The sequence below is a fragment of the Girardinichthys multiradiatus genome, chromosome 2 (genome assembly GCF_021462225.1).
Source record: "Girardinichthys multiradiatus isolate DD_20200921_A chromosome 2, DD_fGirMul_XY1, whole genome shotgun sequence".
NCBI classification, from domain to species: domain Eukaryota; kingdom Metazoa; phylum Chordata; class Actinopteri; order Cyprinodontiformes; family Goodeidae; genus Girardinichthys; species Girardinichthys multiradiatus.
Genome location: NC_061795.1, coordinates 21,802,029 through 21,821,964, shown reverse-complemented (window position 1 = coordinate 21,821,964; position 19,936 = coordinate 21,802,029). Strand labels below are relative to the sequence as shown.

The window sequence follows — 19,936 nt, the reverse complement described above, 5'->3', positions numbered from 1 at the left end:
TTACGAGTGTCTGCCCACAGAAAAAAAGTTAAGGAGAAAGAGAGTCAACTGTGACTCCAAAGCAGCGTTTCGGTAAACAGCAAACAGCCGCTGAGCTCAGATTCTGTTATTTGTGTTGGTAGCAGTAAACAGCTGCTGCTTCCAGTCATGTCCACAGTGGCTTTGATTGGCTCGTTTGTTTCTTTTATGAAGCCAGAAATCTGCCAGAGTAGCTCTGGACATCTTTGTAGTGAAGACTAAATGAAAAGGGACTTTTGCACATTTAGTTTGCGTATGTTCTATTGCTTTGGTCCTCTTCTGAAACAACTGTGAACATTTTAGGAGGTGAATAACCTTATAAGCACACACTTTCATCTAAAACAACTATGAACATTTTAGGAGGTGAATAACCTTATAAGCACACACTTTCATCTAAAACAACTATGAACATTTTAGGAGGTGAATAACCTTATAAGCACACACTTTCATCTAAAGCAGTTTATTTTCTTATGAAAGCACCCGCCAGTCTTGCCCTATTTGTCTCAATGAGCTGTAATGGCCTCTGTTAAATAGCATTTTTAATCTTAAAAATCAGTTAATAGGTTTCGGGGGCTGCCATGTGCTGCTGTGCCTCAGTTGCTCTTGTTGTGCACGAATTACTGGCATCAGTGTAAAATGTCCAGTCTGTAAATTTAAAACCTATTTTTGTTTGCATAAAAACAACTTTAAGACAGCCCAAACCTATATTTTGCCCTCTATAAATCCTTGACATTTTGGCCTGATTCGGTGTATATAATAATATAATTTAGGATATTTTTAAGGGCTAGAATCCAGTGCTTTCCAAATGTCAGACAGACTGGAGTGTCTTTACCCAACCTGTTTGGTCCCTGATCATGTTTGATTGTGTTCATTTTTGTGTAATCTTTGACTCATACACCCAAGCTAAAGCCTCTGTCTGCATGAGGATATAAAATCTCAAAGTAAAGCTCAGTGGCACACCAGTTTAAACAGAATTGTAATATTGCTATTATATTGCAGTGCTGTGTACTCAGACTGATTGTTGAGATAATACTTGCAGCTCAGCCAGCAGTTTTTTAAGCTCATTCATCTGTTCTCTTGATTGCAGTGTGTTGGTTTGCAACACATTTGAATCAAAAGGCATTTGTATATTTATGTAACTCTGGCCTTCAAGATTTTCTCCTTGTTTTGTAATGTCACCTGAGAAGTCATGTCAGTGCTTTTTAACACTGTTTGTAGTGTTTTTAGCATTCTGCTTTCTTTGGTCCACCACTTATATTTTATGCAGTCTTGTACTCCTTCCTTATTTTTAAATTCAGTGTTTACCTTTTATCTATAAAACTAAGTATGTGCTTTTGTAAGGGCTTTTTATAGTATCTAATGGTACTGTTTACATATGTGTTGCATTTGGAAATATCTATTTTCTGCTCCTTCATTGGTTCACCTACCCTATAGTTTTTTTTTTTTTTTTTTTTTTTAATATACGCAGATAGGAAGAACTCAGGTCAGACTTCAAAGCAGGGGTCTGCAACTCCAGTCCTCATGTTCTACTGTCCTGTAACTTTTGGATGCATCGCTACTCCAACACACCTGCATCTTTAGGAGTTGCAGACCCCTGCTTTAGAGCAATTTAAAAATATTTCCTCCATTTTAAATTCTACAAACCTTTACCTTTCATTACAACGTTGCCAAACTGTCTTTCATATACTATTAAGCAACAGGGTTAAATATTAGCACAGAAAGTTCATTCTACGTTTTCTTCAGATCTGACTGACGTCATCAGATGCACTAAATTAAACAAAGTGACTAGTTAATTATTCCTGACTGGTAACCATTCAGTCTAACTGTAAGTTTACTGTCTTGTGTATCCGTTTCATTATAGTAAATGTGCCTTTTACCACTGCATTTTGGTTACATTATAATTGTGTTGTCTAAATATTTTTTTTTCTTCTTACATCTGCCTGTGAAGAAGTACAAAATAAATCTCTAATATCTAGAAATGCAGCAATCAGACTTTTCTTGGCCAATACTCATTTATGACTTCTTTTTTTTTAGATCTGACCTGCAGGATCTGATTTTGATTGATTAATATTTTTCCCTTTAAGGACGCACCTTTATATTTTTTTTACATTTAACCCTCTTAACAGATTCCCTTGATGTTCATGTTTAATTGTACAGAGTAAATGTTACATAATATGTGGAAAAAGATTAGAAATTATTTATCATGGACTCATTTCTATACATCTCAAAAAACTGGATTTTTAACAGAAGTGTTTCCACATTTGAGGGCAACTGTGTCTCCCAAATCTCTCAAATTTTTATTAAACACAAACAGGTACATCAAATGACAAGTTTATTGATGATGCATTTATAGACTATAAATGATGCATTCAAATTATGAAATGTATGCATTTAATGAATAGAAAAAAAAAACTAAAACGGCAATAAAGGGAAATTTGTCATTATTTTCCAACATTTGGTAATGCATCTCTATTTGCTGCTCATTTACGTCTGCTGAGTTCTACTCATGTTGTGGCGCTCACTCTGGGGGTCCTGAAGATGCAGTGCTTTTGTTTTTAAGCAGATAATTTATTTATTAATTTCAGTGAGTTTTAATAGTGGCATGTGACTCTTGGCCCAGTTTAACACCATACCAGTAGTAAAGAGAAGCTACCTGTCAGGAACCTGCAGAAAACCTTTATTGTGTAACAAAAAGGACAAGCAGCAATAAAAGGATTTTGTCAGAAATTCTACCCTCATGATGTGCTGAAAGGTGGAGGCGGCTCTACAGCTCACCGATGGATAAAGAAACACTAGACTTGATGGACAGCTTGGATTTTAAGGACAGAAAGCCCTAAAGTCCTAAAGCTGTTCGGTTTTAACTTGCTGGCAGCTTGGCAGTGGGTCCTTTATCTTGATACTTGTGCAAAATGACAGTTCAAAGTGTTCTTCTTATATTTATAGATAAGTGTATGGTGGCTTTGACTCCTTATTTATTTCTCCTTTATTTATATATGTGTATATTTGTATATTGTATATACAGGTCCTTCTCAAAAAATTAGCATATTGTGATAAAGTTCATTATTTTCTATAATGTAATGATGAAAATTTAACATTCACATATTTTAGATTCATTGCACACTAACTGAAATATTTCAGGTCTTTTATTGTCTTAATACGGATGATTTTGGCATACAGCTCATGAAAACCCAAAATTCCTATCTCACAAAATTAGCATATTTCATCCGACCAATAAAAGAAAAGTGTTTTTAATACAAAAAACGTCAACCTTCAAATAATCATGTACAGTTATGCACTCAATACTTGGTCGGGAATCCTTTTGCAGAAATGACTGCTTCAATGCGGCGTGGCATGGAGGCAATCAGCCTGTGGCACTGCTGAGGTCTTATGGAGGCCCAGGATGCTTCGATAGCGGCCTTTAGCTCATCCAGAGTGTTGGGTCTTGAGTCTCTCAACGTTCTCTTCACAATATCCCACAGATTCTCTATGGGGTTCAGGTCAGGAGAGTTGGCAGGCCAATTGAGCACAGTGATACCATGGTCAGTAAACCATTTACCAGTGGTTTTGGCACTGTGAGCAGGTGCCAGGTCGTGCTGAAAAATGAAATCTTCATCTCCATAAAGCTTTTCAGCAGATGGAAGCATGAAGTGCTCCAAAATCTCCTGATAGCTAGCTGCATTGACCCTGCCCTTGATAAAACACAGTGGACCAACACCAGCAGCTGACACGGCACCCCAGACCATCACTGACTGTGGGTACTTGACACTGGACTTCTGGCATTTTGGCATTTCCTTCTCCCCAGTCTTCCTCCAGACTCTGGCACCTTGATTTCCGAATGACATGCAGAATTTGCTTTCATCCGAAAAAAGTACTTTGGACCACTGAGCAACAGTCCAGTGCTGCTTCTCTGTAGCCCAGGTCAGGCGCTTCTGCTGCTGTTTCTGGTTCAAAAATGGCTTGACCTGGGGAATGCGGCACCTGTAGCCCATTTCCTGCACACTCCTGTGCACGGTGGCTCTGGATGTTTCTACTCCAGACTCAGTCCACTGCTTCCGCAGGTCCCCCAAGGTCTGGAATCGGCCCTTCTCCACAATCTTCCTCAGGGTCCGGTCACCTCTTCTCGTTGTGCAGCGTTTTCTGCCACACTTTTTCCTTCCCACAGACTTCCCACAGAGGTGCCTTGATACAGCACTCTGGGAACAGCCTATTCGTTCAGAAATTTCTTTCTGTGTCTTACCCTCTTGCTTGAGGGTGTCAATAGTGGCCTTCTGGACAGCAGTCAGGTCGGCAGTCTTACCCATGATTGGGGTTGTGAGTGATGAACCAGGCTGGGAGTTTTAAAGGCCTCAGGAATCTTTTGCAGGTGTTTAGAGTTAACTCGTTGATTCAGATGATTAGGTTCATAGCTCGTTTAGAGACCCTTTTAATGATATGCTAATTTTGTGAGATAGGAATTTTGGGTTTTCATGAGCTGTATGCTAAAATCATCCGTATTAAGACAATAAAAGACCTGAAATATTTCAGTTAGTGTGCAATGAATCTAAAATATATGAATGTTAAATTTTCATCATGACATTATGGAAAATAATGAACTTTATCACAATATGCTAATATTTTGAGAAGGACCTGTACATTACTGTAATGCAAAAAACAAAAACCAGAGAGCAAAGTGTACTAGAGTCAAATTCCTTGTTTGTATGTATGAACTCAGCAATAAAGCTGATTCTGATTCCTGTAATTGTTGTTATCCTTTCAAGATGTCCACAGTAAAAACAAAAATCCACCAATAATAAGTACGGTTGCATGTTGCACCCGGTTTTAATAGGTTGTCAATATTCTCCTTTGAACGTTGCACTCCTGCTGATTAACCTTTGCTCAGAAGTGATGTGAAGTGTTGGGAACAACCATCACTTGTCACCAAACGATGATACATTTAGTGATTCTGCTGGACTTTGGAGTAGAGCAGCTGGATAATATCAGTACTGAGTCAGGCATTTGAAAACAATCCTTCTCTGTGGTTCTTTTATTTTCCTCCAGTTCAATGAGTTGCACATCTCTGTGAAGAGATGAAAAGATGCTTTGATCTTTATTATTTTGAGGTTTTCCTTATTTGATTAAAGTTATTTTCAAAAATTACCCAGGGGTTGTTGTTTGATCAAGGTTTAGTCCTGATCGTTATCTAATTGAGATTTTAAAAGCTTTGTTTGGTTTTTGATCTGAATAATCCCATGCAGCGCTTCTGTGGGCTTTAAAATTACTTTTATATGTGATTATGCAAAGGAGAACCACCCCCCAAAAAAAAAAAAAGCTTTTCACAACTCTGAAGGGATTTGTTAGCAGTCTATACATTTGTTATAATACACTTTATTATTATGCTATTTATATTGTCATTTATTCTAAAAATACGTAAAACCTGCCTTTGACCAGCCCTGCTGTTATGCATTTCTTTCACTTTTCTAAACCTGGCCATAAATCACTGGATGTTCTTTGTATTTTCCTGACTTGGATTCACTCACATGAGTGGGAGAAGGCAAGTGCTGTGGATCTGTGCATGAGAGGGAACTGGTAGCTGATAAAAATAGGCCTATTTGCACTTCAGGGTTGTGTTTATTTGTTAGACTTCTTCTCTAAACAAAGATGCATCTTGAACTGAGAAACAGCTGTGCTAAAGAAGCACATTTCTTTGCTATCTGCACTGAAAGTTTTACAGATCTGCAATCATGTGGAGTTAATTGTGTGTGCCTGCAAGCACTTTGAGATTAGGTCCAGATGTCAGCATGCACGCCGTTCTGGGACTTTTGTAAGAGTTGTTGCACCTTTGACCCTACAGAGGGCGCCAAAGTTGCACAACCTGCTCCTTGGTTTGAACCCGTTTTGTGAGTTTCAGGTTTCTGCTGGATCTCTTTGCCACTTTGACTCTGTTTTTATATCCATCTAAATTATTATTTCACATTGTTTTTTAATCTTAGAGTAGAAGTTTTGCCAGCATTCACAGTAGTATTTTTATATCACAATAACTGAATCAGCAAAAAATTGTTTTGAAACTCAAAGAGGCTTTTTTCCTTTTTATTGGATTCAAGTTGTAATCAGATTGATTTGTCAGGGATTTTTTTCTGTCCCCGGTCAGAAAAATGTAGCAAACTATTGTTGCCAGTAGAGGGCAGTGTTGGATTGTGGCCACAACATAGAGGCTTTTTGTTCTCACTGAGTTATCACACTGTGTGGCAGTGAGATTTTAATCAATAAAAAGAGAAGAAACTCCACAACAACATTTTGCTGTTCTCTCTTGGGAATAACCTCAACCTTTTTCTCCACTCTGTGTCATCATCAATCCAGTTAAGTGGCTTTTAAGAACATGCATTACTTGGAAAATAAAAAGCATTCATCTGCCAAGATTAGGAGGCTTAATGGCACCGTTCTTGTTGTTCTAACAACAGAGGTGTTTAATAAGGATCACTTTATTGCATTCTGTTTTAATAAAATTATCTTGTTCACTTTTTATCTTTTGCATAACTTTGTGTCATTCCTCCTTCTCTTTGCTTAAAGATATGGATAGAACTTCCAAATAAATGTATATTTTACGTTCTCTCTTTTTCATTTCGCTTTTGAAATTTTTTACTTGTTAAGTTTTTGTGGTTGTCAGATATTGCCTTCATGACCCCATGCAGCTGTTGTTCAGAGAGCTATAAGCCAGAGGGTCCTGCAACCCACGGAGGTCCGTCTGGTTTACAGCTGATTGTCATGGAGCTTGTTTTAAGTTCAAGAAACAATACACTCCTTCTGTAGTTATTATGAATAGCTGGACAGGCCTTCTGAGTCGTAGGTGTGTTAAGTAGAAAATAAACAGAAATGGCTTATTATGCTTTTTCTCTAACGTTTTGAGTAATGCAACTGCACCTATAAAAATATATGTGGAGACACTCCCAGTATATCCCATCAGAATCTGCTTGCTCCCTTTGATTCACCTCTATTCCGACAAGTTAATAAAAACTTTGAAACATTATAAGCATTTACGAAGATATTTCAGTTTTGCTTACTTTAAATGTAACTCTAACCAACAAATGTACATGCAAATAAAAATAAAATAAAGAAGTAATGGGGAATTGTATCACCAGATTTACTAAAAAGCATTTAATTCAAATACAGATTTGCATTATTATCCTTATTTATTTATTGTTTTTTACTTCATTGTATGCTCTAATAATAATCTCTTACACTGCCATTCCTGTACATAATCAGGAATATAAACTAGAGCAGCTTACTGTCACATGGCAGCAACTCAATGCATTTAAGCATAGAGAACTTGTTAAAGTTCAAATCAAGCTTCAGAATGGAGAAAAAAAAATAGGATTTAAGTGACTTTGAACGTGGCCTAGTTGTTGGTGTCAGGCAGTCTATTCAGACTATCTCAGAAACTGTTGATCCACTGGATGTTTCAGGCCTACAGAGAATAATCCAAAAGAGGAAATATCCAGTGAGCAGCAGTTGTGTGGATGAATGTGAGGGTGAAAGGGGGATCCAACCAAGATATCCAACTTCATTGTAGCAAGGTGTACTTAATAAAGTGGCAGATGAGTGTATAACAGTTGTCCAAATCAAACTAACAGGCAGTTCATTCAACTGGCCAAAAACATTTCCTATTATGCAAGGTATGAAGTTAAACACATGGCAATTAAGCATAAACCTTCCAAATACTGCATCTGAGAAGCCCTTTGTTATTGCAAATAGCTCACATTGGTTTTGTGATGAGAATTGTGTTTCATTATATAGTGCATCTTTATCTGAGTCACAACTTTGGATGACAGTCCCACCCATCAGCTGCCCTCAGTTTGTTTACCCCGCCTTTAACTGGCCACACTGAGCTCCTGTTAAGAGTGGTATCGATTGCCCTCATTTCAGTTATGGATCAACTGGGGTTTGTCGAATCAATATGAAATCAGGAAGGGGTTTAAATGAGGTAACGTTTTGCAATGTTTCCAAAAACTGTGTGTAATAAAAGAGTAGGGCTAAAACAGGAAAACAAGAGCCTATAAAGTTAATTGATGAAGATAATAATTGCTGAAGGCTGGACTGTTCACACTGGTGAAAGGTAAACATGGATGTCTGCTCTTAAAGGCTGGCTCAAGTGTTGCCACCGGATGTTATGCAGAGTAGACAGACAGACAGACAGACAGACAGACAGACAGACAGACAGACAGACAGACAGACAGACAGACAGACAGACAGACAGACAGACAGACAGACAGACAGACAGACAGACAGACACACACACCGGATGATGCGGAACCTCCTGGCAGAGGCCAGCAGATTAAACTGTCCATGGTGATGGTGGGTTGGATCTATAATTATCCCTGAATTGTTTCCACTGTCCTCACAACTCTTTGGAGAGCGTTCCAGTCTGCAACATTGCGTCTGAGTGGATGAGTACTGATTAGTGTCAATATGTATAATTTTAAAACAAAACTGTAGCCTTATGCCACAGTGGTAACTGTGGTAATAACTAGCCAGAATTATGAGCATATCAATAAGCTACTTCTACTGCTTTTCAAATGTAAAACAAATTTGAGTTTGATGTCATTCCCAGATCCAAGTACTGACTGGTAACTGAACACAGCAAGTAGAAGCAAGCACGCCCTCCCAGTTCCATGTGGTTTTCTTCATCAAACTTCATTTACCTTTTAAATAATTCATATCAGAAATTCCTATGAGTACCACTAAAGATGAATCAACTACCACCAGTGGTAGTTTTACCACAGCTCAACAATCATGGTGTTTTATTACTGTTTTATTACTCTAACAGTAGCAATAACTGTGACTTTGTTTTAAATAAAGTAAATTAGACTGCTTTGTATGGTATTGTTTTAAATGTTTGTGTTAATTCCAAGATACAGTAAGTCTGTAGTACTTTTTTATTCAAGGTTATCATACCATGACTGTCCCATACTAACCCATACCTACCAGACTTTCCTAGAAGCTCTTAAAGTTGTGTTTCACTGCTGCTTTCTGAGGGTCTTTGGAGATTTTCATTCATTCATTTTCATTCATTTTTCATTCATTTCATTTTTCACTGCACACCTCTGAAAAGGAGCTGGAACCAAAACCTAATTGATGATGAGTCAAAAAATAAGAAATGCACAGAAATATAAAGAAATAACATTTACCTTCAGGTGAACATGTACAGAACTAATGCTAAAGACTCGTTTGAGGAAAAATATAAGAAAAAACTGCAGACTTTTGCACCCTTCTGTTTTTCTGTAATTATTTATGTATTTTAGAATATTTTATGAGGTCCACAGAATTACATGTAATGTAATATAAAGTCTATATGAGTTATACTGCAGTATCTTCATTAGCTAAAGCAATTTCAAGTGAAAGAAAACCTTAAAAAAGGATAGGGAAGATATTTGACTTTGTATTTTGTCCTAGAAAAAAGGTGGAAAAAAAGCGTATAAAGTACAACCAGTAAGCTAGTCCATCTAGTCATTTGAGAAAACATCTCAGATGCCATCACACAAATCTTGTTTTCATGGGTAACATGTCCAGGTGTGTTGGCTGAAAAACATAGCACACATGACTCCCTGTGTATGTGGAGCAATCGTATTCTGCATCAGCGTTCTTGTCAAGTTCTCTCCTGCTCGCCCAGTGCTCTGTATGCGCTGACTTGGATTAGGACTGCTGATGAGACAGCATTCGAGCTGACGTGTTCAAGCTGTAACCCATCTATTCTTTCGAGATCCAGCATGTAATGTCCCGTGACGTCTGATTTGTCTGTTGCCGTGTCTGCACACAGGTTTTTAATCTCTTCCTGGTTTAGTGCCCATTCAGAACTTCTGTCTTAACTGAAGCTTTATCATTCGCTGGTCTTTTGTTTGTCATAAAGGGGGACAACAAAAGCAACACTCATGTATGACGAGAAGTAAGCCTTCAGAACACATTCTCTAATCTTATTTGCTGTTATTTAAGAACGTTCTACTTTAACATGACAAGATTTGTCAACATAAATGGTGCAAGGCTTGAATTTTCCACCTTTTAAACTTCAGCGTATTGTATTGGGGTGTTTTCTTTTTGTTTTTACAAACACAAGGGAGAAAAGTGGGCCATTTATTTAAATTCAGCCTCCTGGAGTCAGACTTTTAGAACCAATGTTTCACTGCAAATACAGCTGCAGCTCTTTTAAGGGTGTGTCTTTACCAGCTGTACGCACCCAGAGACTGATATTTCTGCCCTTGTAGCTTAAACGAAGTAGCTTTAACTCAGTCAGATTTTATAGCGAGCATCTGTGAACACCAGTTTTCAAGTCTTGCCATAAATTACCAATTGGATTTCGGTCTGGACTTTGAACGCAACTTTTCTGACATCTAAAGGAATGAATGCATTGTAACTCTGGTTGCATATTTGGGGTCTGTGTCCTGTTGGAAGGAGAACCTACTTTGTGTTGGTCTGTCACATAAAATCCCAATAAATAAAATGAATGAATTTTGAGGTTGTAATGTAACTTGATGTAAAAAGGTTCAATGAATACTTTTGCAAGGCACATTTGCTTTGTTTTTTGTTCTTCCTAAATGTGTATTTAGACGTCTGCTGGTTGCTCTTCAGTAGTCCGAGGGTTATATTTGACAAGGGAACTTTGACATCTCATCTGAAACCTTTTGATTCTCGTCAAAAACTTTATGTGTAATTTAAAATGACCCTTCATGTAATAGTAACTCTAAAATTGTAAACAAATCGTTTATTTTCAAAGTTCTTTGCTGTTCTTCGTTCTACGTTTACATCAACTTCCATCCCCCTCTAACCTCTTTCTTTCTGTATGACAGTCTTGGCCTCTCACTCTTACAGCTGACCCACTTCGGTGGGTCATCTGCTCTGTAATCAGTTGTATCCAAGTGAGTGATGCTCTGCTGCCTCTTCTCTCCACTCAAGCTGGCAGCTATCTCTGACTGGAGACAAGAGTAACTGAAGCTAAGCACATCCTGCATTGCATTTCATTTGGTGGCCAGTTCCATTCTGCCAATATCTCCATCTTTTCTGCTGATTTAGGAAGACAATGAATGTTATTTATGCAGCATTTCCTGGAGATAACTTCACCGGTAATACATATCTGAGGTGATGTTTGTATCTGGCATGTCATGTTTGATATTTTTGTTCCTGTGAAGCTCCTCTCAATCACTCGTTGTCTGTCTTTAATTGCTACCTTCCTACTCCTTGTTTTGTAGATACATTAACCTTGGTTCTCAAACAATTATCTCAAACGGGTCATTTTGTTCTGTTGTTTACGTTTCAAAAACAGTTTCCTGTTTGAATTATATACAAGCAGCAATTTCTTTCTTTTTTCCTAACAGTATTGGATGCAAGTTGAATAAGGAGACCTGAAAAGTTGTACTTAAAGTTGTACTTTTCATTGTATGGCACCAGATATTCTAATAACATTGCATATCTTAGGTTTAAAGTAATAGTTTAATTTTACCAAAATGCTTCTTCCGACTGGAAGTATTATCAACGTTTTGGAGCAACTCAGGCAGAGTCCCGACCTAAATCTGACAGAGAATTTGTGGAGGTTGCTAGATTAGGGTGATGGCAAGGAGAGCTTTCAACCTTAAAGACCTGGAGCTCATCAGCAAAGATAAATCATCATAACTCCAGTGTAAACATGAAGAAAGCTGGTCAGCAATTATCAGAAAGGTCTGATTGCTGGAATACCGATAAAGATTTTTCTACTGATTATTGAAAATAATATAAATAATTTTTGACATATTTTGTGATAGAGTTCAAATAAAAAGAGATAAATTCTTGTTGTTTTTTTTTTACTTAAGTTTACTCTCTTTTACATGGTTTTGTCTTTTAAGATGAAAATAATTTTAAATATAAATCTGCCATAAAAATCTGAAACACACCTGGGGTAGTTTAAACTGTTACAGTGTTTGTCCATGGCAAACCAATAAATAAATAAAATACCAGTACACAGAATTGTTACACTTTCTAGTCAATAAAAGGGATGAAGCTCCCTTTTATTGTGCTCTTCTCCGCTCCTGTATTCCAAAAATTGACATTTGTTTAGCTAAATCTAGTACGGGATTGTAGATATCATCTTTTAATCTTCTCTGCTATGTAAACAGAATTGTTTTGGCTTGTTGTTGTGTACTGGGAGGCAGTCACTGGCTTTATCAAAGAGCTGGCATCATATGCCCCCAAGAGACTCATTGCACTGCAGCATAAGAGCTGATACAGGTATTAGGCTCATAATAAGCTGTGTTCATCACTTTTTATGGGTCTTCTGCAGAAACCAAGGTGAGCGAAGTCTGGCTTATCCCATTTCTTAGCCTTTACCTGGAGAGAGAACTGACATGTGTATTTTACAGTCCACTTGGGATGCATCCAAGGGATATTTGATCAAGTTTAAAGCTTTTCTGAGAGGCTTTCAGAATTTAAAACGAATCTTAATCTCCTTAACAGCCAAACAGTTTTTTGTCACTTCCTATAGATGTCCACTAGATACATGATCAGTCTATCTATGACACACTTAGGTATTTTATATTCAAGGGTGTGTTAATATTTTATTGTCCTATACAAACAAATACATTTATTAATTGTAGTTCATTTTCCAATCTCTGATAAAAAGGCATTTTTGGTAAAACTAATTTTACCTCCATGCTCTATTCAGTCCATAATGGCATATGTGTCGTCATCTGTTTGGTCTTTTTTTCTGAGCTTTTTTTTTTTTTTCCAACATTATCTTTATTGGTTTTTCAACAACGTTCCCAATAATATACAGGACTCAAGTGTGCTCTCACATCAAAGGAAATGTCCAGGGTAGTTAAATTTTTGTTCAGCATTCAACTTGTCTTTCCTTGCAAACCAGCTTGTTATGAGATATTTCAGAGCAGCACTTGTTACATACAGAATATATATGAGAAAAGAAAAATAATGCCCCCAAATCCCCCTGAGGAGAAACAACAATTACAACAACAACGGTTTCTCTATTTTCCAGGATTTAGCCCAAATTATTTTAGTATTGTACGTGGTTCAGAAAATACAAACTCGAAGGTATAATTCAAAGTAAAGTAGTCAAGTATATAAATACAGAAGATTATCTCAGGACACTGCAGGGGACCAACCGCAACTATAATTCATCACCGACAACCCTCATATCCATGTTTTCTATATATTCCATAAAAGGACCCCAAATATTTTGAAGAAAATGATAGTTTCCCTTTTATAATGAAAGTAATCTTTTCCATTGGTAATGTTGTGGATATTTCATTAATCCAGTTAATGAATTTTGGTTTACTGGCACTCTTCCATGTTAGTGCTTTGACTCTTTTTGCAAGTAGTAAACATAAATCCATGGCAGTAATATCCTTTCTGGACATACGATGTCTGTCAGAGTATAAACCTAGAATGAACAATTTGGGGTCAAAAACTAGTTTTATACCTAGTATGGGCTCTAGAGCTTGCTTAATCTCCCTCCAGAATAGTTTAACTTTCTTACATTTCCAGATACAATGGAAGAATGTTCCCTTCTCCTCTCCACATCTGATGCTCAGGTCTGGGATGGCACCGTTGTACTTATTAAGCTTTTCTGGCGTCACATATGTTCTCATTAACCAATTATATTGCAGTACTTTGAGGCGTGTATTGATAGTTTGTGTTTGTGCTTCAGCACACGCCCTCTCCCAGTCCTCTGAAGGCAAGTTCTCCTGTATATCCTCCCTCCAAGCATTGAGCTTCCATAGAGAACACTCAGAGGATCCCTCCACTTGCATGCTATATGGTTTGGTGATAATTCCTTTTCTAAAGCAATCATTTCGATTTCCAAGGTGGACAGCAGAGGGATGGATTCACATTGATTTTGAGATGATCTAATAAAATTTCTCACCTGTAGATATTTAAAATAATGTTTACTTGGGATATCATACCTGGCCTTCAACTCTTCAAATGACATCAAAACCCCATCCTCTTATTCCACAAGATCTCCTATTGTCTTTAAACCTTTTTCAGCCCATATCCTAAAGCCAGGGTCTGCCCTGCCCGGATGGAAAGACTGGTTACCCCATATCGGACTGAAGCGTGATAGGGAAGAGGAGTCACCTAAATATTTCTTAACCTGATACCAAACCAAGATCATATTTCTGACTATAGGGTTTTTTGTCATTTTTTTCAGCATTCTGATTTTTGCTGAGTAAATGTACTGGGGTAAAGGGAGAGGTACAGAACAATTTTCAATATTCACCCAAGGCAAGAGGCATTTATCTGTAAAATGATACTTCATAGTCCTCATGATGTATTGAAATCTGTTTTTTTTAAACATTTCCAGAATATTTATCATGCTGCAATATACATTCTTCTTCGTAAAGTTAGAAAGGAGTGAGTAATAAAACACGATGAGAATGAATAGCTGCTTCTCTTTGGTCAGAATAGACCTGAATCTTTGCAGGTGTCAAACTATGAAGTCTCACTATGACCAAAGTATTTCTAGAGATGCATCGATCAGAATTTCGTGGACCATTTCATATCTAAGTTTTTTGTAGAGCACGTGCAATGACAGAAAAAGGTTGAAAGCTCAGGAAAATAAAACAGAGCAACTTTGCTGTACTTCGTTTAACTTTCCCATTATCTGCTAAACGTTTTGCTCTTTCCTGCTGAACATAGCTAACTGTAAGTCTTCTTTACTCAGTAACAGAGACAACACTGAAGAGTGTTGTTGTTTGTGTGACCTGGTAGCATTTAGTATGGTGCATTCACTGGTCAGATTTTTACGTTTTCTGTTAACTGGTCTCCAGTAACATCTAATTAAGATGAAAATCATCTGATTCCAGTAACTGTCTGATTTCTTGGTGCATCTCTAATTGTTACCGTCCTATTTGATGGTGGGTTGGACACACTGTGTTATCAATCTCTCTCCTGTTTGTCTCCTCATATTCATCCATCTGTTAACAACTCTTGCTTTTAGCTGGGAATTAAAAATGCTCTGACGTTTGGATTCATTAAACACTTGTTTAGCCTTTTCTCCTCCTAAAAGGAGATTTACAGACAATATTTGTTCTCTGGGACCACAGTGTTCTTTTTGCAGGATCTTTAATGATTGAAGCTTTTGGTTCTTTAAGAAAGTCTTTGTTTTTGTGTTCCCTATTTGTTCATGAATAAACAGAGCTTGGTGTTTAATCCTCTGAATGCTCAGTTTTGCTCTGCTTGATCGTGCTTGAAATACTGTTGATCCAGTATGCACAAAGTGTTTTCGAGCCATGTGCAGTTCCCTTAGAAACCTCCAGTCTAGCCATGATTTGCTGCTGAGAAAGTCCCTCTTTGCCTAGAATCACAATCTGTCACAAAGCCTCCTACAATGTAAGAATTTGCCTCAAAACTGAGAAAGAATGGATGCAGGTCTTACAACTTGCCAAAACTTAAGACATAATATAAATTTAATTCAATGTTCCCAGTGCCTTGAACCTTTACACATTTTGTCTTGTTACAACAACAAACTTCGGGACTTTATGTGATGGCACGACACAGTAGTACAGAATTGTGAAATAGAATTGAAATGACATACTGTTTTCAAAGAAAGTGTAGTAAATTAGCAAATTGGGTCTGCCTGTGTGTAATTTAATCACAGTATGAATCCAGCTGTTCCATGAAGGCCTCAGAGGTTTGTTAGAGAACATTAGGGAAAAACAGCCTCATAAAGAACAAGCAACACAGCAAACAGGTCAGGCATAAAGCTGTGATTATTAGATTTGGACATTTCCCATTTAACGGGGCACTGTTTAACCCATCATCCAAAAATGAGAAGAGTATAATAAGAGTATGGAGAGGGACACTGCAAGCATGTGGAAGAAGGTGCTCTGGTCACTGAGATTGAATTAATGTTTTTGGCCTAAGACTGGGGCGGAGGTTCACCTTTTAGCAGAACAATGACCATAAACTTCCAGACCTGGAATGTTTTAGATGTAGACATATTTTAGAATGGCCCGGTCAAAGTTCCGACCTAAATCCAGCTGAGACTTGATGTTCACAGACTCTCTATCCAATGTGATTAAACATTGAATTTCTTGCAAAGAAGAGTTTCTAAAAAAACCCCAAAGGACCTGAAGTTGTAATTGCAGCAAAGCATGACTTCAAAATGTATAGAGGGCTGAATATGTAGCACAACACACTTCTCAGATCTTTAATTTTAAACAATTTTGAAAACCATGTTCTCCTTTCCTTCCGCTTGACAATCATGCACTACTTTGTGTTAATCAGTCACGTAAAATCCCAGTAAAATACATTAAAGTTTAAGGTTGTAGCGTGACAAGTGAAATAGTTCAAGGGGGCATTGAAAATGTATTATTTGTGTTTCTCAAGGCCCTATAGTCTTTATTTTCTATTGCTTTGTATGGTTTGGACCATAGCGTAGAAAATGTTCCAAGATAGCTGATGAGATTTATATACCTGAAAGTAATTCCAGTGTGTGTTCTGAATGAAAACCCTCCTGTTCAAGGTGTCACGTCATTCTTTATAGCTGAAGCCCCACAGGCTGAAGTGTCACTCCAGAAGTTGAATCTTAAAATATTCATATCCAAATCAGTACCTTTAAGTTGGGTTGCCTGAGTGCTGTATAGCTAAGCAGCTAATCTGACAGGTTTAAGCTGTCATCTGTGTGATGGTGGAGGTAAAGCATCATCATCATTAGAGCAAACTGCACGAGGCCCTTTACTGTTTTGCTGAAGCATCTGAATTTTCTTGATTAAGGAGTGAAGGCTGAGCCTGGTCAGCATGTAGTCACGGCTTGGTTGAGTTGCTGCTGCGTGTGGTTGGGGGGTTGGGGTGGGATGGGTGTGGCCTCATGCTAGAACGAGTCACTGTTGGTGTTTTGACTTGCAGTCTGTGGAATTTGTGAATCTCTGTGCTGCCAACAGTCACAAAGCCGCCTGAGCAGCGAAGCAAAGCTGTCCAACCTCTCTGTTTTCACAATGACCTTCTGAGATGGCACCAAGGCCATTGAGCTTGAGAAATATTGTAGGTTGACTGATCTGCTGACCTAATTCACTGTATTTACACATTTTTACCTCATTTCACCCTCACTCTGAAAGACGTCTAGAAAGAAGTGATAGATAAAACTGTGTTTTTGCAGCTGCTTCTACTGTAGTATTTTGTTCATTAGTATCCTAATTTTGTGGGTTAAAGCGATTGCATTCCTTTTTGTTAATTGGAAAGAAAAAAAAACCTTTTGGGTCTATAACAGAACTTCTTCCTTTGGTCCCTGCTGTCACGCAACATGATAAAACAAATATTTTGGTTGGATGTCTCAGTTCTTATCAGGTGTGTCTCCATCATACAGATGGAAGGATCTTCGGACATTTCTCTTTTGGTCTCATATCCTACAATCATATTGGATACCATCAGTCCAGGCGTTTATCTGCCAGGAGAATACCATGTTTTTCTCATAGTAACAAGAAATCCTTTGAGCTACAGTTAAGCACAGAATCATTCATACCGCTGGCAGATTTACATTTCAGCCAAGAAGTTTATTTCTGATAGGAAATAAGGCAGACGTCTTCTAAACAAGATGTCTGTCTTTAGGTATGTGCGGATCCATTATTCGGTATCAGTGTTATATCTAATTAAAAGTACCATCTAAACTAAATTAGCTTCTCTGAGATGTGATTTCACCAGGATTTCTGCTCTGTTATTCTACCCTCCACAAACACTTAAACACATAAAAAACAAAAAACATTGTAAAAATAGATAAGTTGGTATTTTATGCTGTATTATGTGAAATACGCCTCTATAGTTGATTTGTTTGTGTTTTAAGTGTGTGCTTTAAAAGGAAAAACTAAAAATGGCAACAAAGATGAAGGCAGTCAGCTTTGTGCTACTTACAGAATATCTGCTGAGATATGATAGATATAGGTGGAAAACAGAATAACCAAAACAAGTATGAAAAAATATTTTTAATTTCAAGTCAAAAAGATGCATATTATATTTGCAGATTTTTCTTTGCAAAGTAGCTCCAGCTCAGTTGGACTGGATGGAGAGAATCTGTGAAGATCCTATTCAAGTCTTTCAAGCCACATAGTCTGAATTGGATTTAGTTCTGGACTTTGACTGGACCATTCTAACACATGAATATGCTTTGATCTAAGCCATTCCATTGCCCCTGCTGAAGAAATGCATTCTCACACTATAATGCTACCACAACCATAGCTCGAAAATTTTCTCTTAGATTGGAGGTCTTCACAGAGACTACTGAGATTAAAGAACACACAAGTGGACTAGTAGGGGATTTTTGAGGCCAGTTTGTTTGCACTGGATTTTAATCAGTGGGTATCAAAGTAAAGAGGGATAAATACAAATGGATGCCACACGTTTCAGATTTTTTTGGTTTTCAATATGACACTTTATTGTGGATATAACGTGACGAAATGTACAAATATTTAGGGGGTATAAACACTTTTACATTGCACTGTAACAGGACTTTTTTGTCTTAGTCTTGTGTGTCCGGATGTGTCTGTTCAGGCAGCTGGTGCTTTTCCACCTCCATTTGACACATATTGCTAATTGCCAGAGCACAAAACACCCAAGTTCCCCATGCCCCTGCTCACTGGTGTGCATACGACTGGTCATCTCAGCCCCTCTTCTCAATGGCTCCCTGAGGAGAAGCAGGGAGTGGAACTGTTTATGCATGTGGTTTTCTTTCGCTACCGCCCAGTAGGAGCAGAAGCCCCTGCAGAGTGCATGGCAAACGGTCTGACTCTGGATGCCTCATTCACCGCCAACCTCCGGCAATGTACTGTGACTTGCACTCACTGTGCACGCAGCAGTTCAGAGCACCAGCAGGTAATATTTTGCACCTCGGTGACAAAAGGAGAAAGCGTGGGAGTGTAGGTGGAAGAGGACAGAGCCAAAGACAAGAGCGAGTGGGCAGATAGAAATGGCTCCTTTGAGAGCGGATAAACATGTGAACACTTAGTACTTCCTGTCTCTGTCCGATTCTGAGTGGGCAGTTAATGAGTGTAAAAGCTTCCTCCTTGGCACCTGTCAGCCAAGATAACGACAAAACATCTAGTTCAGGCTACAGTTGAAAAGAAACACTTTACTGCTCTTTAATAAATAATAGTTTATGGGCGTTTTAAATGTCTTTTTTTCTTTTCAGCTCCATCATTTTGATGTTGTATCTAACAAGCTGAACATGACAAACAGCTCAGACACTCAAGACTATTGGCAAGACAAAGATTAACCAAAAATACTTAAACTGGCTGCTTTTGATGCCTCTCGTTTCTAATAACTACTAGTGAAATCTTTGTAAAACGCTGATTGTTAAATAAGCCCCTCATCACCACCACCCAGCCTGCATGCTTCCCTGATTCTCATTCAGAAATAATTTATAATAAAATAACTCTAGATTACTACTCTAAGCTTGTTTGTACAAATAATTCAAATATATAAATATACAGTATAGATATAATTTAAATATATTGTTTAGATATACAGGATGTTTCCCTGGGATAAAACACGACATGACACAGAAGCCCGTTTCTCTTAGCCACTCCTTAAAATTGGGTAACATGCTAATTATGTAAGGCTGCAGAGGGTGGTATTGTGGGGTCACCAAGTCTTCATAGCAACATTTAGACACTATGTACTTGTTAAACTTTTGTTTTGGAAGTGATGCCAAGATGAAGCCTTTTTTCTATTCTATCATCACATATGAAAACCTGGGCTGTTTGCTAAAGTTTACTGGGACTTCAACTGGAGCCATGTGCTTTTGTCAGATACGACTATGATTGAGCTATTTAGCAACACTCCAGGTGGGTCTGGTGTAAAACACAGGGGGGATATGTTGAAAAGCAATTGGTGTCCACTGATAAGCATGAGCATTTGCAATGCTAAGGGCTCGTTTCACTTGCAAAGGTCCTGGGAACCTTTTTAATTTTAATGGCAT

The 19,936-nt window shown here is 37.9% G+C and overlaps 1 protein-coding gene across 21 annotated transcripts in view; it reads left to right on the top strand.

The window, feature by feature from the left end:
- LOC124880035 (pleckstrin homology domain-containing family A member 5-like) overlaps window positions 1–19,936 on the top strand; it is a 110,801-nt gene that overhangs the window by 27,925 nt on the left and 62,940 nt on the right. The window contains exon 4 of one of the 21 annotated variants that reach the window (XM_047385082.1): window positions 8,603–8,840. The exons of the other annotated variants lie outside the window; for them this stretch is intronic. Coding sequence (XP_047241038.1) covers window positions 8,603–8,615 — 13 coding nt within the window. The 3' untranslated portion in view covers window positions 8,616–8,840. Of the gene's footprint in view, window positions 1–8,602; window positions 8,841–19,936 lie in introns of those variants that run through there. 21 annotated transcript variants of the gene reach the window in all.